General features: G+C 43.8%; 2 protein-coding genes across 2 annotated transcripts in view; one reads left to right on the top strand and one right to left on the bottom strand.

Annotated features, from left to right (window-relative positions):
• Nucleotides 1-904: 904 nt before the first annotated feature.
• On the bottom strand, nt 905-18,031 carry LOC143132816 (beta-2-glycoprotein 1-like). Its single transcript, XM_076292625.1, has 8 exons — nt 17,937-18,031; nt 17,540-17,716; nt 16,729-16,825; nt 14,969-15,045; nt 14,595-14,783; nt 11,768-11,947; nt 1,369-1,566; nt 905-1,087 (listed from the first exon to the last, which is right to left on the bottom strand). Exons 1-8 carry the CDS (start codon nt 18,004-18,006, stop codon nt 1,020-1,022), a joined length of 1,056 nt encoding a protein of 351 aa, XP_076148740.1. The 5' UTR covers nt 18,007-18,031; the 3' UTR covers nt 905-1,019.
• Nucleotides 18,032-22,200: 4,169 nt separating this feature from the next.
• Nucleotides 22,201-25,570, top strand: part of prkcaa (protein kinase C, alpha, a) — a 155,881-nt gene continuing 152,511 nt past the window's right edge. Inside the window, exons 1-2 of the mRNA XM_076292610.1 lie at nt 22,201-22,548; nt 23,931-23,962. Coding sequence (XP_076148725.1) covers nt 22,379-22,548; nt 23,931-23,962 — 202 coding nt within the window. The 5' untranslated portion in view covers nt 22,201-22,378. The remainder of the gene's footprint in view (nt 22,549-23,930; nt 23,963-25,570) is intronic.

Raw genomic sequence — 25,570 nt, 5'->3', positions numbered from 1 at the left:
AATAATTTATATAGATAGATATTTTGTCTCTCACTGTTAAAATAAACCTACCAGTGCCTACTTGCCTGTGTGGCTGTGTTTATGTGTGTGTGCGTGACATGCATGTGTACTGTGAGTGTCTTTATGTGTGACTATAGGGGTGTGTGTGCCTGCGTGTGGCTGTGTTTATGTGTGTGCGTGACATGTATGTGTACTGTCTGTGTATTTAAGTATGTGTGTGTGTGTTTAAATGTATGTGTGTGTTACCATGCATTATAAACCACATTTAACTGCTTGACTCAATGAAAAACATATAGGCTACTGAACATAGACATTGCCATAGGTTAGGCCTACTTCAGTCATGTTGACAATGGAGAAAGCATTTAACATATATTATGTTTTCTGCCAACATGTTTGTAGAAACACAACCACAGGCAGTCTTTTTTGGTGAACGGAGGTGCATTTCCCTTTCTTTGCCTAGTTATAGCCCATGTTCCACATTAATCACAGCAAGGGCATGCCAAATGTATACATTTTGTTTTTTTTAAAACTCAGACAGCAGACAAAAATAGGCTACATCGAAGGAAGCAGAGATGAAAGGTTGGCATGAAAAAAGGCTTGTGAGACATTTGTCAATTGCGTGAATTGGCAACCTTTGTGATGACACTCTATATTTGTCATTGTCCCTTGTGCCTATCCTGCTATTGAAAACGCAATGACACAATGTTGCTAGTTTTTTTTTTTAATTACAATGATAACTGATACCATAGACAAAGGCTACTAAGTCAAGCATATACAGTATACTGACTAGGCTACTTGGCTGATGAAGTATATTGAGCCAGGCTGACGTTCTATAATAATAATTAGATAATTGGAAAATGTAATAGACAAGAGTTTTGGATGTAAAGCATTACATATGGAACTGTGAATAACAAGCCTCAAACACTTTTATTTGGTGAATGAAGCGCCCAAAATTGTATATAAAGAACATAGAATAGAAGAGCAATGAGAAATCTGGACTGTGTCCTTCCACTTCCTCTTTATGGACACATCTTGATCTCAGATGGAAGTGACTTTGAATTTAGGTTATATGTTGTCCCGCTTGGTTCTGCAGATAGAAAAATAGATAGACAGGCAGACCCATGCAAACACACACGCACACACACCGACAGAGAGGCCATTATTGATTGATCTTTTGGTATCAAATATATTTACATGGTGAGAAGCCACTGAGATAGAAAACATTCTGAAAGGATTAAATCACAGACACAACTTTGTAAACATTATTTCAGCAGTAGTAGATTATCCATTCATACTATTATCCAATGATAGTACCATATCCACAGTACATAAATCCTTCTGACAAATGCTAGTGTCCTTGTCTCTTACCCTCATAACACTCTGGGATCTTCAAAGTGCCATCGACGCATTGGGTTGCAACTGGATATCCACATTTTTTCTCCTTGTTCAGGCAGTAGACTACGACATACTCATTGTGCAGCAGTCTGTTTGGCTTAAAGTCCTCAATCCACATCTTTTTGGCATTGTAGAAGATGCGTCCTCTTTTGACGTTGACAGTGCATGGAGCTGCAGTCAATATATAAAAATGTTTACATTGACTGTGCTAAGTTTTGCATCAAAATGCATTGGTCTGTATATCAGCACTGTGTGTCTATGGCCAATTGGGCTCTACTGTTTACACCAGTGATTATCAACCTTTATTGGGAGGGCTAGTGAAAACTAGCAACCCAAGTGGTTGCGTTCCTATTGAAGAGCAGCTCCAATGTTAAAGAAGCGCTATGCAGGTCTGGTTATTTCTTCGATGTTTTCTGGGTTTTCGCCGGATTTGGGCTCGCATGTTTCACTACACAACTCCCCCTGCAGCTTTGGTAGCAAGTGACTGCTACGCTAAATCCCCACTAGCTAGCGAGCTAGCTATCAATAAACCAAGCTAAACACATACAGGGCTCACAATAAAACGGTAGAGAAAACACATTGTTCAAGAGACTATCAAACCACATTACAAAGACTCTCAACCTGCATAATTAAGGTCATTTTTCCTAAAATTGTTGCATAGTGCTTCTTTAAGTCCCATTGACCTATTCTTAAAAAAAAATGTTCAGCGATTTGCACTCATTTTGCCCAACCAGGGCGAATTTAATCTCCATTCAACCTCAATGAGAGCGAAGCGAAATTTTAGCATGTGGAAACCGACCTGATCGTTCATGCTAGCGAATACATACAAGAATACATACAGTAGGCTAAAAGCTAAAGGCTAAATGTTTTGATCTGTAGTGATTCACCTAGCCTGGACACCAGACTGGCCTAGATCCATATGCAAACGTTTATTTCCGGGTGGGAGGGCACAGTTCCTTTGAACCGCTTTGAACCAATCACTAACAACTGGCGTTCTTCATACAGAGAAGTTTCTCTGCATGACGCCCATAACAAGCAAGCGTGCATCTTATCAGCAAACAGTCACAAGTTTCATTTAACTCTCGCCAAAATGCATCATATGGTGTTTTGTGAATGTATCCAAGTCAAACTTTCATATAAATGCATAAGTACATCCAAAGCACCACTTTTAAGCTTGAATGAGTTGTCGTTTTCGGGTGAAATTACCTTTTGAATGGGAATATAGGGCCACTACTTTTTTGATACAATCGCGTCAAAATCGCTATTTTTCAAACACTAAGGAGGCTCGACACAACATGAAACTTTGATCGAAGTATCATCAGTGTCTGTACACATGAACTTGAGCATTGAGAACATTGTTGGTGTACACAGGGTTTACTAAAAGAAAGGTTTTGGAACAACTCACTTGTTTTTTCTGCTCGCTGCCATATTGCCATCTTGCAAGGAGTGAGTTGTCCAAAATCTTTCTTTTTAGTAAACTATGTGTACACGAACAATGTTCTCAATGCTCGAGTTCATGTTTAGAGACACTGATGATGCTTCGATCAAAGTTTCATGTTATGTTGAGCCTTCTTAGTGTTTGAAAAATAGCGATTTTAACGCAACCATGTAGCCTACTAAACTAAAGTTTGACTTGGGTATGTTCGTATTTCAAGTGACAAAATTAAGGTATTACAAAGCTGACGATATAACATACTACATCCGATATAGGACATCCTACATCCTGTGACTTCGTTCGTGACACTCCTGTTAATAGGCTAAACTAGAAAGAGCTAAAATAACTCACACCAACCTTATTTGCGCCTTTTATTCACATTTGCAAAGATTTCATAAGCCCTTTTCGCTCTCTACGTTGATGTATTCCAAGCGGTCTGCTTCGGGGACGGGGACGTAGTAATTGAAAGACCAATGCCTGTGTAACGTAATCACTCTCAGGGACGCCCTCTGTTCGCTGGTTGGGTCGGCTGCCCAACTACCGAAGTAAACGAGAGCGAATCAACCTATTCCAGACGGAGTACTGTAGGGATAAGAAATCGAGCGGAAGTACGTAGGCAGGCAGAGGCCAGGCAAATATTCACCTCCTGGGGGGTATTCCATCAACCTTGCTAAAGGCCAAACCTGTCTTATTTCGATAAGTCTTGCTAATTTTAGTGAGAATTCCGTTCCATTAATGAGGTTAACGTGAATCCCAGCTTGGTAACCATGGGAATGTATGCCACAGAACTAACCTGCTCCGTAGCAGGTTAACTTTCAAGCTAAATTAAGCTGTGTTGCAAAAAAACCCAATCTGTCAGAAAACAAGTCCAAAAAGATGGTTCCTTCAACCTGTACTCTCATCACCTGTAGCCAACTTCAAAAATAGAAGTAGGCCTATAGAAATGTTTTTTCCGACAGTGCACCAAGCATGGATTTACACATTCACTAGCTCCAAAGAATGTATGAAGATTATACGATTAAAAATGTTTTAACTTCACATGCGTGTGGTTCTAGAAATTGTGCTACTCTGCATCACTTACGTTCAGTGGTGGTGTAACGTGCAGCGAAACGGCATAGGAAAGGATTTCCATTTTTGCGTGTTCGCAGGTTCGCTTCCCATACGAAGTATTAAGGCTACATTGTTTATCACCTTGATAATGGCATTTTTAGTTATAATCTTTGATGAAAGACATATGTCTACTGCTGATAAAGGGTCATGCTCATTTGGTAGGCTGTTCAGTGACAGCTTTGCCAGTGGGGCTATATTATATCTGATGCAAGCCAAAGGATAATTATTCTGTAGCCTAGGCAGCTAATAATTAAAACTGCTTCATGTGTCAACGATTGTTCATGAATATCAAATCCACTGTGTGCTACACAGATTAAATACTAAGCATAAATTAAATTGAAAGCCATTGCATTTCAGACAACTTTATTTCAAACACTTTGGGACTTATGGGAGACAATAGGCTATTATGTTGATACTCATTTATTTTATGACCACCTAAACCTAGACAATAATTTGGAGTGAACTCTTTTAATATAAGAACGTAGGCTATAGATAGTTTTGAATATATGCCAAAGTTGTATTTGAGTTTATACCATTTATTCATTCACTCGTTTTGTTCAAGCATAGACTATAGTCTATGTGTTCAAGAGTGAAGCCAATCAAACTCGCAATTGATTTCAAACCATTAGCATTGTTGTTTTAAATGTATGCTTTCATTATTCTCCAATTTCTGTAGGCAATCTATTTTTTTCTCTCGATGTTAAATATGATGACTTTCGATGAAAATCCTGTAGATGGCGCTTGCCTATCGAACAGGAATCGTCTAGTATTGTCTTAATTTTACGACATATATCGTCTTTTCGTCAATCTACTGTCTTGGTCTACTTTTCTACCTCGTCAGAGCCCGTTTACGGAGAGCCGGATCACTCCCTATGAACTCCATTGTACCTGCAATATGTTGCAGTTCCCCCTAGGGGCGATCACGAATAAGTGCAAAAACAATGGGGGTCTATGGAGCTAGACGGCTAAATTTGCCTCTTTCACCTGGTTGTCGTTGAGAAATTGAAGATTTGATTGTGGTTTCTGCAAGCTCAATATGGATTATAGGTCAAAAGTTGAATGAACGAGTAGTCACGTCCTTTCGATTTCTTACAGGTTGGGTCGTTGTTGCCCACAACACACTAGCTTTCTGCTAATGAATGACGTCATTGACACATTTGAAAGGCTTTTTAGAACAAATAAGTGACTCAAAAAATATAATACTCAACGGTTTGTATTTTCTCTGCCCCCTCTTTTGACTGCAACATTCGAATTTCTGGGCAAAAAATTATATCCCGAGAAAAGTGGATTTGAGGGGTACAGCTCCATAGGCCTCCATTCATTCTGCACTTATTCGTGAGCGCCCTCATGTGGAACCAGAAAAGGAGCTGCAACCAGTTCAGAAACCGGAAGTTTCCCGAGAGTGGCGGTTCTATTTCATAGTTACAGACCGCCAGAGGCGATGAAAACATAGTGAAGAGATCATGCGCTCGCGCATTGGCTACGAGAACTTATTGATTGGTTGTCATCTGGTGACATCATGACGCTACAATATATAAGCCTACAGATTCGTCATGATCTTTCTCTTTTTCATTCTCGCCTGGCTGAGAACTGTTTTTGACTTGAACTTGGGTTGAGTAGTACATGCTCCCCCATTAGCTGTTGTTTATCAACACAATCAGATTCGGAATCTTCGCGTCTCCCGACGGATAGCCTACCCTCAGCTTTCAGGATCTGGTTGGAGACGTTAACGTTACCGGCTTGTGGATATACAGTAGCAGTGACTGAACTCTTCTCTGGTAAGTACACTATTTCGGCCAGCGAGTACCTATTGGTATCCAGGGTTCCCTCGCTTGGTTTTTCACTGCTATTCCCAACGAATACCCTTGGTGTCCAGGGTCACTTCGTTTGTTGACAGTAGTAGCTAACTTATGACCAGTGCTAGCTGCAACGAAGGTGAGTAAGCTAGCTACATTATCGGGCAAGCCAACAATTACTTCTATTCCAACGAACACCCTTGGTTTCCAGGGTTCCTTTGTTGGTGTAGATAATAGCTCACAGCTATTACATCTGCTATTAGTTGCTAGCCCCGCCTAGCTTCAGTGGATATTGTGAATTAAGTTAGCTCGACTCTTGATTACCCGCCGTGTCAGCGCTGAACCTCCGTGACATGGAGCACTCTGCCTTTTGCACACAATGCTTTGCTGGAATGGACATGTTGGATGGCCATGACCGCTGTCCATCCTGTTTGGGCATGGAGCATCTTATGGAGGCGCTATCTAACCCCTGCCCTGAGTGTAGCATGATGCCCCTTGAACAACGGCAAATCCGGTTGTCAGTTGCCTATCCAAAGGCATCGGAGATTTCGCTTAAAGCTGCAGGCAATATGCGTGGTGTCAAACGTAAACATTCTGAAGACCTGGAGCAAACGACATCCAAGCGCAGATCTTCTTCTGCTAAGTTAGAAAAGCGAATGGATGAGCTTGCTACTACTGTTCTGAAATTGCAGGCACTCCTATCGGATCCTGTCATCAAAGCCGCTGAAGACCACACCGATCAGACTGGCGGTGTAGCACAGCATAGTGCCCACACTCTCCCATTGCTTAATGATTCCTTTCACCGGCAGCCACAAGAAGTGGATGTTATGTCGGTGGCAGCCTCAGAATCTCTCTTTATTGATCCCAATGGTCAGCCACCCACTGACACACCGCTAACGCCATCACAGCGGTCCTCATTGCACTCAGCGAGTGGCAGTGAGTATGAAAGTGACACATCTTCCGTACACTTATCAATCCGTGACAACATCAAAATGGCGCTTGCCAGGTTGAAACTGGACTTGCCTCAGGCCCCAGTGGGCCCTACCAACCTCCTGTGCCGCTCAGTGCCAGGGCCAAAGGACGTGCAAGTGCCTCACTGCAAAGACTTCACTGAAGTTGTGTCTTCAGCATTTCAGTCAGCTTTGAATTTTCGGCCTGATCGTGCTGCTCGCACGTTGGCGGCCATGAGCGCGCCAGATACCATCGGTCTTGGATCGATCAATGCCGGCATTGGAGCCCTGTGTAGCCTCTCTCATCGTGTCGCCCGATGAAGCCCTACGCCAGGATGTGCGATGCCCCAACAAGGAATGCAGGCGCACTGATGGCATGCTGGTTAAAACCTACAACACGGTTGCAAGACTTGGACGTGTGGGCAACTCAATGGGGCATTTGCTCCTGGCCTTACATTCTACTTTGGACACAGCCACTCCAGACGTTGCTACGTCTGGTCTGCTTGATGTCTCTCTACAGGCACTTGGTGCAATGGCCAGCGAATGCGGGCGACCTCTGGGTCTCCTTGTCCATGCGAGACGACAGGTCTGGCTAGCACAGTCACCCCTGCCAGAAGTGTGTCGGAACAACTTGCGCCAGTTACCGCTGTTGCCTGGCCACCTGTTTGGGCCAGCTGCGCAGGAGGCATTGGAAAGGAGGACGCGGGTGACCGAGTCGGTTCGCAACATGTTCAGCGCCGGCCGCCCTTCAAGGAGCCACAGGTAGGCATATCAGCACCCCACCAGATGCCTACTAAGCGGCGTGCACCAATGCACAATCTTGGCCGGCACCCCTATGGCCAACACCGCAGGTCCGCCCCGCCGCCACCCCGTGCAGCTATGGGCGCACGACCACAACCACCGCCTGCAAGGCAGCCGCCCTTTCGGCGCCCCCCCAAGGCCAATGAATCCACAGGTAGACGCTACTGACTGCTCAAGGTCGGTGGTGGCTTGTTTTTCAACACTTCAGCTGCAATGCTGGAGGGCAATAACAACAAACAGTTGGCTGCTCGAGACTCTCGAGAAGGGCTACCGCCTGCAGTTTCGCCGCCGACCTACACCGTGTGTTCATGTTCGTCCCACCATAGTGAAGGACCCTCTTCAAATTCTTGCCCTTACTGCGGAAGTTCAGCAGCTGTTACAGAAGGGTGCGATAGAGGAAGTAGACCCTCAGGTTCATATGGAGGGATTCTACTCCCATTATTTTCTGGTTCCAAAAAAGGATGGGGGGTTCAGACCCATCCTGGATTTGAGACGCTTGAACATGTTCCTCAAGCGCTTGCCGTTCCGCATGTTGCGAACAGCAGATGTGATTCGAGCCATAGAACCAGGTGCATGGTTCATCACAATAGATTTAGAGGAGGCCTATTTTCATGTGCCCATTGCGGTGGAGCACCGGCAGTTTCTTCGGTTCAGTTTTCTGCAAAAAACATATCAGTTCAAAGTACTCCCCTTCGGGCTTTCTCTTGCACCCCGTGTCTTTACAAAGTTCATCCAGGTGGCTCTAGAACCCTTACAACAGGAAGGCATCTTAGTGCTACCGTACCTGGACGACTGGCTACTGTGTGCAGCAACCCCAGAGCAGGCGACAGCCAACGCCAATTGCCTTTTACGCCATGTCACAGCCCTAGGTCTCAGGGTCAATTGGGAGAAAAGTTGCCTCGTTCCTTCCCAATCGGTGAATTTTGTGGGCATGCACCTGGATTCCAGGACAATGCGGGCCACTCTCACCAGAACCAGACTGGATTCAATTCAACATGCCCTTACAAGAATCCGCACAGGATGCAGGATACCTTACCTTCAACTACTGAGACTGGCAGGACTGCTCACAGCAGCAACCGCAGTCATTCAGCTGGGACTACTGCACTTACGACCTTTTCAACGGTGGCTGATTGCGCTACGCCTGTCTGCAGTGCACAACAAGCAGACCTTGGTACGAGTGACAGAAAGTTGCAGCTCATGTCTACTTCGCTGGCGTCGGGAGGACTTCCTGCTGTCCGGAGTGACTATGGGCCCACCTCCTGCATGCAGGGAGGTAATCACGACGGACACCTCCCTCATGGGCTGGGGCGGCGTGTGGCAGCATCGAGGAGTGAGCGGTCAGTGGGGTCCTCACATGAAACGATGCCATATCAACTTTCTGGAATTACAGGCAGTCTTCCTGACTCTGAAACATTTCGAGCATGTTCTGGTGGGAAAGCATGTGTTGGTCAGGACCGACAACACTTCAGTGGTGTTTCATATAAATCATCAGGGCGGCACGAGGTCCCTCCCCTCCCTTCAGCTGACACTGGCACTTCTGACTTGGGCGGAGACACGATTTCTCTCTCTGCGTGCGAGACACCTTCCCGGCCGCCTCAACACCGTGGCAGACACTCTGTCCCGGGGGGGCCCGAGGCCAGCGGATTGGTGTTTACACAAAGGGGTGGTGAAAATGATCTGGAACACTTACGGTGCAGCAGCAGTGGACCTGTTCGCCTCGAAACAGACCACACACTGTCCCCTGTGGTATGAGGAACAATTAGAGTCTCTGGGCAGGGATGCTCTGGCCCACGAGTGGCCGAACCTCCTGTTTTATGCCTTCCCTCCGATACCACTGATCTGGGCAGTGTTGAGTCGTGTCCAGGAAACAGGCCACAGGGTGCTTTTGATAGCTCCCAGGTGGCCGAGCATGCCATGGTTTCACTTGTTGCAAAAGTTAACAATGGGACCACCGAGTCCTCTGCCCTTGAGGAAGGACTTATTGTCTCAGATGGAGGGCTCTCTGTGGCACCCCTGCCCGGACAGGCTAAAACTTTGGGTCTGGCCACTAGGGGGAACCAGAGCATCATGGATTGTTCAGAAGGGGTTCAACACACTGTTCTAAATGCTCGTGCTCAGTCCACGAGGGTAATGTATGCTAGCAGGTGGAAGCTTTTCAGTGCTTGGTGCGCGGCTCACAATCTAAGCCCTGCTGAGTGTTCTGTGGCAGCAGTGCTTGAGTTCTTACAACACCTCCTGGATGAAGGACGGACTCCAGCCACGTTGAAGGTGTATGTCGCTGCATTGTCAGCCCATAGGGCTCCTATAGACGGGGCTTCCTTAGGCGCTCACAAATTAGTGGTGGCCTTCTTGAAAGGCGCACAAAGATTGCACCCACGGCCGAGAGTTGCCATTGCCTCCTGGGACTTGCACACTGTTCTCAACGGTCTATGTTTGCCTCCATTTGAGCCGCTGGAACATGCTGACATTAAATGGATCTCATTGAAAACAGCCTTTTTATTGGCAATCACATCTGCCAAAAGAGTTGGGGAAGTTCACGCCCTCTCAGTAAGTGCTCTGTGCATGCGATGGGGACCAGATGACAACCAGGTTACTCTGTGGCCTAACCCTGCTTTTTTGCCTAAGGTGCTGTCCCCGCAGTTTGCCAATCAGCCTATTACTTTGGCTGCATTTCAGCCTGATGAAGGATCACGCTTACCATTGTGTCCAGTGCGAGCCTTACGACTGTATCTTTCAGTGACTGCGCAGTGGCGCACGACAGACCAACTGTTTGTGCGCTTCGGGGCCTGTCAGAAAGGGGCGGCCATTTCGAGACAGAGGCTGGCGCACTGGGTGTCGGACGCTATCGTTTCTGCGCATCATTCTGCTGGCAAAACGGCTCCCACATCTGTGAGGTGCCACTCGACGCGTGCTATCGCGACCTCTTGGGCAGCTCTGAAGGGCATAACTCTTGCCGACATCTGTTCTGCGGCTACTTGGTCTACACCCTGCACTTTTTCAAGGTTTTACCGGTTGAACGTGGTTCCGCTTCCTCCGGTCTCTGCAGCAGTACTCCCTAGTGAGGACTAGGATTGTTGCGTTAACCTGTGTGCTTTAAATAAAGTTGTTGAACTAAACTGTGATGCTTGTGGGTCTTTATTCCTCGTGACTTGGTGGTATAAGTCTTCCACTATGTTTTCATCGCCTCTGGCGGTCTGTAACTATGAAATAGAACGCTGGTTACAACTGTAACCGTGGTTCTATGAATAGTGGAAGAGTCCTTGGTCACTCGGATGGCCAGAATGACCTTGGAGAAAGATCATGACGAATCTGTAGGCTTATATATTGTAGCGTCATGATGTCACCAGATGACAACCAATCAATAAGTTCTCGTAGCCAATGCGCGAGCGCATGATCTCTTCACTATGTTTTCATCGCCTCTGGCGGTCTTCCACTATTCATAGAACCACGGTTACAGTTGTAACCAGCGTTCTCCCCTTATTAGACATGACCTCGTGCACGAGCAGAGATGAAACAAACGAGGCCAAGATGCCGCTAACTTGAGTTAATGGAACGGCTTCAGCCCCAAGTGAAAGTCTACGCTAGTTCAAGCCAGGCTATTTCTGTTAAGCGCCGCCTTTATTAGCGAGGTTGATGGAATACCCCCCTGAAATTGACTTATTCTTGTTTTCAAAGAAAGAACACAGCGAACCAAATAGAAAATGCCATCTAGGTTCAGTTGTTTAGAACAGAAAATCCGGTTGCCTGGACAATGCTTTTTGGCTTTAGTACTCGATTGACCCCAAGAATAATCTCCCAGAAATTCCCAGACCCCCAGGTTGAGAACCACTGGTTTACACTACAGGCACTATTTGTACTGGTTCGCATAACGTATAGGCTAACATGCTGAAGAGCAAGGACAATGTTGCTTATGCATGCAGTGATGGTAGTGTAGTGAAGCTAGAAGGAATTGCGCTAGCATGCACTAGCCAGAAAAGTTGTGTGTTCAATTACTGGTGGCCATTGTTGTGCCCTTTAGTAAGGCACTCACATTTGTTTCTCAAGGTCACTGAGTACAGACGGTACAAAACCCCCGAAAGAAATCGTTGCTACCTAGCTCGAGTTTCTGCAGCCAACTAGAGCTAGAGCAGCCAGGCAGCTACAATGCTACACTCTGGGGACATGATTCTCCTTTAGCCCCAAGTTGCTCTGAGGAGACTGACCCTTGTAATAATTGTAATAAGTCGCTTGATGAAAGTGTCAGCCAGATGAGTAAGTATGAGTATATGTGTAGCTCTCACCTCGGCACACTGGCTTGGTGGACCACTGGCTTGTTTTCTCGCACTCAATTTCCGGAGCTCCATCCATGACGTAGTTGGCATCGCAGCCGTACTTCACTCTCTCCTTGTAGCCATGTTCCCTCTTCACTGCAAACGTGATGAAGCCGTGGGGTATTGCAGTTGGGGCAGGGCAAGCCACGACTGCAAAGAAAGGGATGAGGAATTAAAGGAGTATGTTGAAGAACCACAATCCATCACTAAGTACATAGGTACTAGTCCGTCTCTAACTACACTAAGTACTAAGAAACACATTTTACATTTTACACTGGGTGCAGAAATGCAATGTAAAACCAAAAATATCTGACAGTTTGTTTTAAAATGTTCAGGCTTAAAGGTAAACTATGCAGTATTGGCAATTTCCTTACTGTTTTTTTTTTTTCGGTTTTTGCTTATTTTTCGCTTGCTCTGTCACGACGAATGGCTGAGAAACTCCATAGCTACCTTTTTCTAGCCGATGCCTGGTGTGTATGTGTATTTGAATGCAGTAAAGCAATTCGTTACAAGTTATACTTCCTGACACTGAGACCGCCGGCCCACAGTTGCAAGGGTGTTTTTTCCGCTCACAGGCGCTAGGGGGAAGCGAGACGGCCACCAACCCGAAAAAAGTCATATAACCATTCCAATGACTCTGAAGCTGGTAAATGAAGGTAAATTAAGCTAAAAAACTTGCATATTAAGCTAAAAACCTGCATAGTGTGCCTTTAATAAACAGGTGCGTTATTCCATATGCATGCATTATATTTTTGGTCAATATACATGCAGAAGAGGAGTGCCTTTATTTTCCTCTGTCTGTGTTGCCTGGTAGTTGCACTGTAGATAGATAGTATACTTTCACAAACACACCTCATCCACAAGGGGGCACCAGCTTGCTTCTTTTACCTGGTAGCTACTAACTAGCTACATAAAGCTAGGGATGGGCAGAACGAGGCTTTGTGAAACAACGAAACGTTCGAAGCAATTGCACCGGAATGTGTCGAGGTTTCGAAACAATCCAACACACGTAACTCCATGGTGACATCTAGTGGCCAGTTTTGCTAACATCACATTTTGACCGTGAAGCACAACTGCTTCAACATGGAACGCAAGATTTTGTCTACAGCCACGTGGTTCAGTGGTTAACACACTTGCATTCGGCCGGAGCGGCCGGTGTTCGACTCCCTGCTGGTGCTTAGAAATTTCAGACTAGTATATGCGTTCAGTAACTAGAACATTTTTATATCTGCCAGTTAGATGTTTTGTTATTTCAGTTTCATAGTACATTATCCTTTGGAATATGCTGGAGAGGAAAAAGCTACAATGGTTTTAAAATGTAGGCTATGATTATGGCCCAGGGTTTTTTTTGGGAACATGTTGTAGGGAAATAAAGGATACATGTGAAGCAGGTTAGACTAATCAGGTACAACATGGGAAAAATAAACAACACATTTTTTGTATGTCAACATACATTTTTATTTAGGAATAACAGTTGTTCTGCCGTCTTGGCATTTAATCTGTTTCTTGTTTTTGAATAAACCTCCCCAGTCTTGGAAAAAATTCTTTCACAAGGCACACTTGTTGCTGGCATGCACAAATATTTTTTTGCCATCACAGTTAGGTTTGGATAAACCACTCTCCTCTCCTGCCAGTATTTCAAAGGGTCAGCTGTTCTTGAAATAAAGGCATCAGTCATATATTTTTTTTACTTCTGCTACTATCTAAATATTAACGTCACTAGACTATATCTATCTAAACTATCGCTCACTGTCTGTCTCTAGCCTGTCAATTAATCTATATCACTAACCTATCAATCACAAGAATGCACTATAAATCGCTATATCTCTATATGTCTCTATGTCGCTATAGGCTATCTCTCAAAATCTCTCTCCTCACAAAAAACCCACAAAGATAGGATGTGTTTGAATGACTTTTAAGCATTCTGGGACTTTGTAATTTAGATCAAACAGGTGTTTACTCGGGTAATTGGCTCGCGCGGCAAGTGTGCCACCTGTCCAAACCAAATTGAAACACCACGAAGCCTCACTAAGCCATGATCACGTGACATGGGCGTTTTGAACCACACTTCGAAACACTGTTCGAAACACTTGCGTTTCGGAAGCTTGACACTGTTTCGAAACGTCAGCTTCGAAACAGTGTCAAGAACTCAAGAACCCTACATAAAGCCAAGAAGTAGCATTAATGGAGAAATTTGTTTGGCATGGTTGGACAGGCCTGCAGATGGGACCCTTTGGTGGATTTTTTAAAATTTGTGTTTGGGCCTGTTTTTGTCGGTTTGTCTTTGTATAAGGTTTTTTTCCTACATTTAATAAACATTGTGGGAGATACAAGTGTCGAGTGCAGGCTGGTCGCCCTGAGAAGACAATGAGTGCAATGACTGGTCCAGGACTCGGAGGTAAGAGGTAAGCATTTCATTGGGCTACTTGCATGCGTCCTCTCTCCTTGTTCTTCCAGCTCATGCCCCGGAAAATTGTTCAAAGCTCGACGTCATCGAAGATGTTCCATTTGTTTAATTGCTACCAGAGGAGAAAGGGCCTATGCCAGGAAGCAGAGGTGCATCCTCGGCCCATGACTTCCTAACAGTCAGTCTTTACATTTAATACCTTTATATTGAATTAACATACTCTGTTGTCCAGAACTGTGCTTCGATAGCAACACCTTTTAGAGATATTATATGCATGCCTTTCAATAATGGGTTAAACAACCTTCAAGAAACAAATGATGGTGTACACCATGATGAGCTGGTATACGACACGTAAAAGCATACAAACCTTCAGCAGTCATTTTCACTTACTTCGACATTCTGGAGGCGCTGTCCAGTTGCCATGGGCAGTGCAGGAGGCTTTCTCGTTGCCAAAGAGTGCAAGAGGGGGCGGACACTCGTATCGCCCCCCCAATCCAAATGTAACAATGTCCCCAACTGGCTTTTTGTCATAAACGATTTTGCCATAGATGGGGATTGGGGCCAGGCCACAGGTAACAGCTGGGAAGGAAGAGAGATGCTTTCCACATCACATAGAGCAAACATCGTTACGGCATGGAGATGACTGATGACAAGTGTAGCGGTGGACTGTGGTGTGTTTTGAAAACAAAATATGACAAATCAGCAGGACTCTATTCTTTTTTTTTTAATTGAGAAATTGTATTCTTTGAGAGAATAAATCTTACGTTCACAAACTGGAGGAGGATGACTCCATTTCCCATCATGCATACAGGTACTGTTAGTTGTTCCGTTTAGAATATACCTGCAGAACAGAACAGACGGTTTAGGTCCAAACATAAGAGGCAGATGCAGTGCCATTAGGGATGCAGTAGCGTCTTGTGCCACAGCGCCCCCCAGGTCCCTATGCCTGTCTCCCACGTCCCCGCTAGAGGACAAACACTGAACAGACAACTACAAGACTGAGAAATAATTTCCAGAAAGTGTAGAATCATAATTGCAGACCAGTGATGCCAGTAACGCGTTAGTCTATTTTTACCACTTTTTTCAGTAACGAGTAATCTAACGCGCTACTATTTACAAACCAGTAATCAGATTAAAGTTACTTATCTAAGTTACTGTGCGTTACTATTTTTGTCATTTTCCTTAATAAAAAGATATATTCTTTGCTTTCTTCTTGTCTTGGGGATTAATGTCATGTCAGGCTATGCTCACGTTTTCAGCATGAGGACAATTCACGTGCAGCGACACAAACGAAAACAACAATGGAGGGAGAGAGAGAGATGCACATTTCATCAGTCATTACTTTGAGTTTGTGTCAGCTAAACATGACAACATTAAGGTACATTGTACATTCTGTGCTGGCGACAAAGTGCTGTCTAGCTAGACATCCCAAGTCTCCCGAAGTTTTGGGAGTCTCCCACATATTGATAGCGGCTTCCTGACGCCCGCAAATTACATAAAATCTCCCGGAACCTAGAGCGAACAAGAGCACGCAAGCCAGACCGGACTTCAAATCAAAGATTCTAGAATCTTTGCTTCAAATCGCGTGTGCATAGCTTAATGCGCACACAGCAGAGAGGGAAAGAGAGAGGACTGGTGCGTTTGTGCCTGAAGCGCATCCAAGACAGAGAGCATCCTGGTCTGTTTTGCTAAATCAACCAATCCGTTTTCAGTGTAAGTGCTTATATCTCTTTTCTCCCAAACATAATTAATCAGTTCAGTCAGTGTATCTCAGAAGCGTCATGGCAGCGTCAGTGCCCCTCAAAAAGGAAGATTTAAGACCCATTTCACATCAGACTACACAAAAGTGTACCCAATTGTCTTAAAAGATTAAAACATAATGATAATCTTGCACACTGCACTGTTTGTAACAGCAACTTTAGCATTGCTCACGGCAGGTTAAATTATTGCAAAAGACTTGTTGAGGTGAGTTTAACAAGTGTAATTTCATTTGCATATTACTCAGGCCTATAGGCTACAAGATGGCTAGTTGCCAAGGCTACATGAAAAAAAATCTACATATTTTACTATAACAATTTCTATCAATAGGCCTTCCTTATTTGGTGTACTTAGACATTATTGAACAAACATCTGAATTTCAGTATCTAAGTAGGTTAGGTTGGGATGTCTGCTATACATTGCTGTTAAAATGCACTTCCAGTATAGTATGAGTGAGTATTGGCAAAACCGGTTATCATTTTTGTGTTGAGGTGTTGGGGGTGTTGTCGGCAGCTGCTGAAAGTAACTAATAAAGTAACTTGTAATCTAACATAGTTACTTTTAAAATCAAGTAATCAGTAAAGTAACTAAGTTACTTTTTAAAGCAGTAATCAGTAATCAGATTACTTTTTCAAGGTAACTGTGGCAACACTGTTGCAGACTGTACATTTAAGGGGGAGGGGGGGGGGGGGCTCTAGAGGACTGCTATGGATATAAGTTCTTTTGTGATTAGAATTCACCGTAAACCTAAAGATAGTTTACCTACCCCTCATCACAGGTGTAGTTGATGGTGCTCTTGTACACAATGTTTATGAACTCAGCCGTTCCATGTGTTGGATCGTTAGGTGGGGGACAGCTTTTTGCTGCAAATAGAATTACAAAATCATTCAGATGTGTGATTACAAAGGAAATAATTGAAACTATAAAACAAAGTATTGCTAAAACTATATAACAAAGAACTTTTTACATGCATGAGTTCAAACATCTACAGTAGACATTTGTTTTGGTCTGCTTCCACTCTTTGTGAACAGCAATAAAGATGCTTACGTATTATCTTCACTGTATGTTTGTCTGAGTGCCATTCTCTGTGGATGTACTCAAAACACTTCACAAAACACGTGAAGAGAAAGTGAAGTGCAGTGTTATCTCAAAGTTCCTCCTTGGTTTCAGATACAAATCAACACTGCCAAGAATCAAGAAACTCCAAGGCACTCTCTATTGAAAAAGTTAAAAACCCTTTATTATCATGGCTTGGTCAAGTTAACCTTCTAAAAAACTCCAACGCGTTTCGGCTTCTTAACTCCCAGAAGAAGGCATGTACTGTAGCCGAAACGTGTTGGAGTTTTTTAGAAGGTTAACTTGACCAAGCCATGATAATAAAGGCTTTTTAACTTTTTCAATAGAGAGTGCCTTGGAGTTTCTTGATTCTTGGCATTTAGTTTCCCATCCAAAGAGCACCTCTGACTTAACCAAGCTTTAGAGTCCAAGAAGCGCTCCTCTACCCCCATTCTTTGACAAATCAACACTGACTGGAGCCTACAGTACATCTCTCTTCTACAATCTCTCTGCTGACTCACGTGCACATTTGAGGCTGACTTTTCCCCAGTCCCCGTCTCTGGTGCAGATAATGACACGGGAGCCACCAGCACGGGCGTAGCCGGGTGCACAGGAGAGCACCGCCTCCTCCCCGGGCTCATACACCCTCTGGAGGGCCTCCACCTCCACCTCACCCGAGACAGTGGGGCGCCCACACACTGAAACACACACACACACACACTCAAATAAACATTTGCAAGGTCTTCATTCATGCATGATCCAAAACAAAAAGAAGCCATGCACTCTACTCAGCGAAAGGAAATAGAAATAAAACATTACAAGTTGATCGGTGTTCTTTTACAGCAGGGGAAACAGTAAACACAGCAAAATATACGAAAACAACCCCAATTAAACACAACACTATAGATAGAGCTTTACCTTTCTTTGATGAAACAGCGGCGTAAAGGGACAATTCAAAGAGAAGCAGTAAAGTAACTCGAAGACTCATTTTGAACGAGACAGAGGTGAGAGGAGCAGAGTGTGATCGGCAGCTGACGGTAAGCACTAAGAGTTACTTCACTCTGTTCGTATTTGTAGTTTGCACAGAGCCCAGATAAGGCTGGATGACACGACATGACCAAATTGTTTCCACACTCACAGGCTGCTCGTCAATAGTCCCTGTCTTCCTGTAAACTCTCGAAAAGCAAACCGACCAAAAAGGAAATTACAACTGACAGTTTAGTTCCAAATGATACATCACTCTTACTTATGAATCCTTAGACTATGTTAAAGTACAAATGTAAATTGGGGCAGAAATGCTTGGTTAGGAACAATTTATTCATAACTGGTCTCTCTATTGTTATCAAAGGTAGTATTGGTGACAATTGGCCAGTCCTATACATGGATTAAGCCTTTGTCCAAGAATAAAAGCTTTTCCCAATGAAGATTTTAAGTTTTCTTATTGTCAAGAACTAGGCATAATCCACAAACAGAAAACTGGCCCAGTAAGATCATTGGACAATCACAGAGTGATAAGTTTAAGACAATCGCGGACTGATACGTTTAAGGCTATTTGGTGTCAGGCTGTCCGTCCACAGCATCTTGATGTTACCGGTGGTCCAGAGGATAAAGGTCACAACAAAAGCAAATTGACTCGGAGTTGAAGAGTAACTTGTATTCATTTTTTGCCATTAGTTCACCCTGTGTCCTCTCACTATGAAATGTACAGAGGGGTTGTTGGATCATGTGGAGATTGTTGATGTTCACATTGGGCAAGCAGAGGCACCGTTTGGGACTGTTGCTTTTTTGCTTGCCATTTTGTTCACAGTTTAAAGTGAACAATTGATCATATTTACACAACATTCTGATTGAAAAGGTCAGCCTGGAACGTTTGCCTCTTGTTTTTCAAATTTGAATGCATCTCAGGCTTCATGGTCAACGTACCACTAATCTCGCTTCATAGTATACCGATTAGATGTCATATAACATGATGTGAACAGATGTGTTCTGCCTATATTGAAAATCTTTGGACAGCACTGTTCATTAAGTTTGTAGGAGGAAATCCACAAAGAAAAACATTTTCTGACAAACATAAATTACAGTACACTGAAGGCACTGGATTCTAGCAGAGGAGTCTAACTCTTATGAAATTTATCCTTGGATGTTCCTGAAGATAATTTCACTGTTTAAACTACAAGTACAGTCAGGCAAAGCAAGTTAACACAAAACCAAGAGCTGTCCTGTTCCAATCTTTCTGTTTCCTCTCCAGAGAGTTAAACTTAGTTTTTCAAATTCATTATCTGTCCGTGCTCCTTACTAAACAAAAAGCTTTCTTTTCATCAGATTCTGTGGAGCATACTGCCATTGTCAGAAAAAAAACAAGACAACCTTGCTCAATGATGTTTATTCCCCTGATCACCTAATCTTTTTCAGTCAGTTGCTGTTATGTTCCTCTGGCCTGTCGCAGGTACATCTGTTTTGGCTCCCCCTGCTGGTGGCCTGTGTACCGTCTCTGTGGATAAAAAAAAATCAAATCAAATCAAATGTTTATTTGTCACATACATTATACAGGTAGCCTATAAATGCAGTAAAATGCTTGTTCCACTGACTCCAAGACTGTGCAAAGGATATATATATATATATATATATATATAAAAAAGGGAGAAGAATAAAGAAAGAAAGTGCAAAGTTTAGGCTATGCCGGTGCTCCTGCTACAATCCTCATTTAGAATCCTGATAGCCTGGGGTTAAAAACTTTTCCGCATTCTCTCCGTGTTGGACCTCAGGCAGCGGTAACGTTTCCCAGACCGTAGGATAGAGAAGAGGCAGTTGTTGGGGTGACTGGGATCCCTGATAATTTTTATTGTTCTTGACTGACATCTCCTTAAATTTCCTGTAGGTTGGATAGGGCACTTCTGGTGGTACGTTCAGCTGATCTCACTACTCTCTTCAGAGCTTTACGGTCTAGCTCAGTGCTATTTCCATACCAAGCTGTTATACTCCCAGTGATAACACTTTCAATGGTGGTTCTGTAAAAGATCTTCAGTAGTTGTTGAGGTAGCTTGAAGTACTTGAGGCGTCTGAGGTCGAAAAGACGCTGATGACCCTTTTTCACCAGTGAATTAATGTGTTTGGTCCAAGTCAGGTCTTCAGTAATATGGACTCCAAGATATTTAAAACTCTAGTCTTTACCCTTTCCACTTGAGAGTCATTGATCATAAGTGGTTGATAAATCTTATGCTGATCACACCTGAAATCTATAAACATCTCCTTGGTCTTCGTAACATTCAGGAGGAGGTTGTTTTCCTGGCACCAGTTAGATAACATAAGGCTGGATCACATGCATTCTTCACTATCTGGTCGCAAACATTCCCGTAAAGTCTCAAAAACAGACAGCCACCAATTAACCCTCTAGCTCTCTGGGGGCTGAATCAGGCACTTTGGCAATGCTTGTCATCGCAGGGGTATTTTTGACCTGAGCTATTTTGAAGAACAATACCAAAGTTTAATGTATTAATGCAATAGTTTTGGCACTGGGTCTGTTATTTTTTTCCTGCTACAAGTGGTAGTGCATAGGTTACACAATATATAAGCTACATAAAAGGGGCCTTTACAACATCCTATATATTAGCTTATATATTTATATAGCCAAAAAGCCAAATAGGGGAGTAATATTTGGCTAATATGTTGACAATGACTGCCACATGAGATTAATGAACTGGGACAATGTTTTTCCTTGCAATTTTGAAATTCCGAATAACTTTTAATTTCCGGATTGATTAATCATTCAAATTAGGGAGATATTTGTGCGTGTTTAGATTATTATGTACCCATAAGAAATCCTGAGCCACTAATGTCTGGTTGTCGGTTCAGGGTTCTTCCACATTGGTCGCCAGTTTTGTGTGTTATCTAATGAGCACAATTTATGATGTCTTGGCACAGTTTAGCTTAGCACATGTCTGCACCAGATAGTTTTCATGCTTGCAAAACCACTTTTCTTGTGTTGTGCTCAGAAGCATATACAGTGCTCAAATAGGTGTAGTTGGTCATTTGCTCATTGTAAGTATAAGTACTCTTTTGATCCCGTGAGGAAAATTTGGTCTCTGCATTTATCCCAATCTGTGAATTAGTGAAACACACTCAGCACACAGTGAACAGAAGCACACACTAATCCCGCTACAACAGCGGCGCTCAGGGAGCAGTAAGGGGTTAGGTGCCTTGCTCAAGGGCACTTCAGCCGCTTCCTACTAGTCGGGGTTTGAACCGGCAACCCTCCGGTTATAAGTCCAAAGCGCTAACCAGTAGGCCACGGCTGCCCCAACCGTGACTCCAATCTGTGACTCCAGAGGCCACCTGAAAGGCATGTGCTTTCGTTTAGCCATCACACTGCAGTCCCTGCCATCCCAGATGATTCTGGCATTCCAGATGACTCTGGCATTCCAGATGATCCTGCCATCCCAGATGATTCTGCCATTCCAGATGATTCTGCCATTCCAGATGATCTTGCCATTCCAGATGATTCTTACTCTGGAAATCCAGAGTTCTCACGAGAGCACAATGGAATTGTCTTTGCGAGACACTGGCAATGAGCAATGATGCACGTTACTTTTTCCCCTTGCATCCCGGGAACCAGCTAAACTGATAAATTGCCATTCCAGATGATCCTGCCATTCCAGATGATTCTGGCTGTCTGCCTGCTCTCTGTGACGATTGGGCTCCCTCTCAGCTGTGAGGCAGCGATGGGCACACACACCTCTCAGCAGAGACCAGTGCCACAGCAGTAGGTCACTCCGCTGATGCGTGCATTCTGGCTTCATGTGCACATTTTGGGATTCGCTGTCCTTCTGTGGCCACCAGGTCACAGTAGCCGTGCTGTAATGGCTGTATTGGCTGGTGACTCATTGTTGGCAAAAGTTTTCATAACACATAACATAACAACATAAATCCAGCAGTTTTTTTTTTCACTTAGAATAAATCACTTAGAATGTGGCAACAATTCACTTGGCATTTCCCTCCCAGCAATTTCAGACCCCCCCATGTCAGAGCCCCCCTCTTCCATGTAGGAACTTCCCAGTATCAAGCACTAGGTGGTACCAATGAGCTGCAAAAATGTTCCTGGAACAGGGCATATCCCTCCCCTTAGGGAGTAAAGCCACTGACGTCACCTCAAGTGCAAGAAGGAAGGAAAGCGTACAGTGAAAGCTGTCATTAAGTAGTTGTAGCGACAGTACGGCAAACCCTCACTGAGTTCGGGCGCTACTGGTACACTCTAGCTGAGACTCCAACCGCCGGTTCAGCAATTACGCAAGAAGCAGAAATATACCTAAACAGATCAAAGCCCTCAAACTGGTGTGAGAGCAATACTAGAAATTCTTTATGATATGGCAGATGTCATGCAAGCCAACGAGTCCGCTCAAGAGGACGTGGTCAATCGATTCGCTCGCAAAGGTGCGCTGAAGCAGAAGAACGTCCATGAAGTGAAGAACCACAAATTTATCGCACGATTTTTCAAACAACCGACTTTCTGCAGCCACTGCACTGACTTCATCTGGTAAGCGTATCGCCTTTCTACAAACAGCCTGTTGAATAGACCTAGCGCAACGTTACGTTCCTGAAATCTTCCACATTTGTTTTCAAGTTTTGCTTTTAACCTCACGAGACACTACGGTGGTCCTTAGCGTTCCTAAAGTGCAGTGAACCGTACCTTTAACATTTGCGCTATGGAATATTTTGTAGCATTACGGAAACTATGTAACGCCAACATTGCCTGTTTGGCAGCAAGAAACGAACACGTTGACACCCATTCCTTTGGAAAGAACGTATGTCAGAACTTTGACATTTAATGTAGTTATGATGTACGTGTCTGATCGCATGTTCAACTTCAATTTTGTTTTTATTAGGTTTAATCTAAGCTGGGCAATACCAGTACGCTTTTTTTGGCTTTCGAATACTTTTTTAAAAACGAATGAATTTACATGTACCACACAGACCCACCCTTATTTGCTTCTTGCCATGGTCAAGGCAAGGGGGTGTGTATATTGGAACGGTAGTTTGTACTATGGACGGAGATATTGAAATGTAATGTGGCTGGCTAGGCAAACAGGTCATGGTATCAAAAACAATTATGTGGGCCTAGCTAACATGAGTGAATTCGACTGGGCCAAAGGACGACCAATGGATGACCACATCATTTTGGAGTTAGGCTACTACAGAATGACAGCTTCATATGCCTCTTTTATTCAAAACATGTGCCACATTCAGTTGTTTAGGACAACTTTAGGTTTAGAGACCGTAGTAGCCTACTGTCACCATGTAAAGGAGATCTAAGTATAACCTACACAAGTTTGCATATTAACACAGCCTAACTATAGCTTTGAAAGGGAATAAAACAGTCTGTTAAATTTTTATTCAATAATCGGGCCTAACCTGTTGAGTGAAAGAAATTGACTTGCGTAAATAGTCATGGAAATTTCATGAGAGCTTTTTGAAAAGTAATGGAAATTTTGTAATGTTGATGGTGAAAATAGAACCTGCTAAAAGTTTGTCTACACTCACTGCTTCAAATATTCTTGACCGCTGGTTCACAATAAAATAAAACTTTTCTCTGTACAATATTAAGTACTTCACATAACCTTTAATGAATGTTTTATTGTTTAATATATGTTTTAGGGTCTGAAATCACTTCAGAATAATGTAGACTGTAAATGCCAATATGACTCATAGTAGAATTCTGCATGAGTCTAGAAGAACGCTTTAACTGTTTCAGATTATTAGTGTCTAAGAGAAGCCACTGATAGCTAAAAGCCCATTAAGGGATTTAGGAAGTTGTGTTCTTCCTCTGTGGCAGTACATGCGCTTATTCATCTGACCTATGTCTCACTCTTCTCTCTCTCTCTCTCTCTCTTCCTCTCCCTGTTCTTTCTCTCTCCTCAGGGGATTTGGCAAGCAAGGATTTCAGTGCCAAGGTAAGAGATTGAATTGATTGATGCATGAGCCTCACCTCATTGCCTGGCTCATGTCTCCCAGGTAAAGATGGTTCAATAAAGCACCGTTCAGATCAGTTGGTCATGTCTCTGCGCAGCCTATACACCTGAAAAAACGTGAATGAAGAGGCTGTGATTGTGAATGAGACTGCAAGGGAGAAAAAGACCTTTGACGTGGAAGGCGTCTCCCTGTTGTACGTGCACAATACAGGCCATGTTAAACTATTCAGTATCTGTTTCAGTAATGCTTTCACGCATAACTTATGAGGCAGGATATGTAGTGATTGTAGTGGTTCATGATTAATGTCAGGCTTCAAGAAACACTTCACAGAAATTTTTATAGAATTATGCTTCTGAGAGATATTCTAGAATGCTCAAAAGTTCCTGAAAAGTCAGCACAGGTAGGTGAGACTGCTTAAAGAAGGCCTGGTTATCCCAAACTGTGACCTTTACACGTTTAATAAAATATTCACTACATTAGTAGACCCCTGCGCCCTCTGAGGAAATGACTGATGCTGACACAGCAAAAGAAGGCCTTGTTGTCTTAAAATCTTAACCTCACATCTTCTTTACACTGGGTAGAGTTAATGTGGAGCATCGCATCCTTTGCAAGTTATGAAGCCGCAAACTGCCTTGATTAGTCGAGCCAGACGGTGATTCACAGCTTGCTGAAGCTCTGTGTGCAGAAAATAAATCTTTAACACCCCCTGCGACGTCTCTCCTCAGAGGCTCGCCGTCCGTGAACAGCTCGCGCCGTGAGATGCGGCAGGTTTTGACACCTAGGACACTGGAAAATGAACATGTTTCTTTCAACAGGGCGTTAGTGGCTCAGAGCCAGGATGGTTGCACGGATGGCAGCGGGGGCCTTACTGTACTTCATTACAAGTTATAGCCAGCGCAGGACGCATTGTGTAACGCATCTTACATCAGCTGTTCAGAGTCAGTGATGGTTGTGTTTCCTGAAAGAGATGGTTCAGCATTGTTACGGGAGGATGGTTGTTTTTGGCGGTGAGGCTGATTGACAGATTGGTTTGTGTAGCCTCACTTGATTTTGTGTTGAGATGGCAATAGCTCTATGTCTTCTGGGCTCCTAAATTCTCGTCAGCCGTGCTTGTTTATCCGCCTGCTGCCAAATTGAACTGAATGGGAGGTGTTCTTCTCGGGGAAGATTGGCTGGACTGACAGCAAATCAAATCAAATCCCGCACGCTCGTCCTGTGAGGGATGACTCACCCATCAGTTGGCTGGCTCGCCAAGCACAAGCCAACTGCCACTTCTCCATAGGATGCTGGGCTATACTCACAATCCAAGGGGCTACTGTGGCACATTACAAAACAAACAAAACACTGCATTCATCTGATCCCAATACAGTGCTGTGCGGCAACTTATACACTGAAACATACGGGAAAACTGTAGGATCTAGCCAGAAAATGTTTGTAAACGTTTTTAATAGACACTAACAGTGACACTGGGGAGAGACAACAGCGTTTACAGGTTGCTGTGTGTCGTCTCGTTCCATTCACAAAGGACCTCCAGCCCCGCTGACAGTCAGTCTGGGCCAAGGGGAGGAAAAGAATAATTACTGTAATTA

Source organism: Alosa pseudoharengus, unplaced genomic scaffold (assembly GCF_046254945.1).
Source record: "Alosa pseudoharengus isolate Yale_2024_CS ecotype anadromous, Long Island Sound unplaced genomic scaffold, YU_APseudo_1.1 YU_APseudo_1.1_scf_1, whole genome shotgun sequence".
Lineage (NCBI taxonomy): Eukaryota > Metazoa > Chordata > Actinopteri > Clupeiformes > Clupeidae > Alosa > Alosa pseudoharengus.
This window is presented reverse-complemented; position numbering and strand designations above follow the sequence as displayed.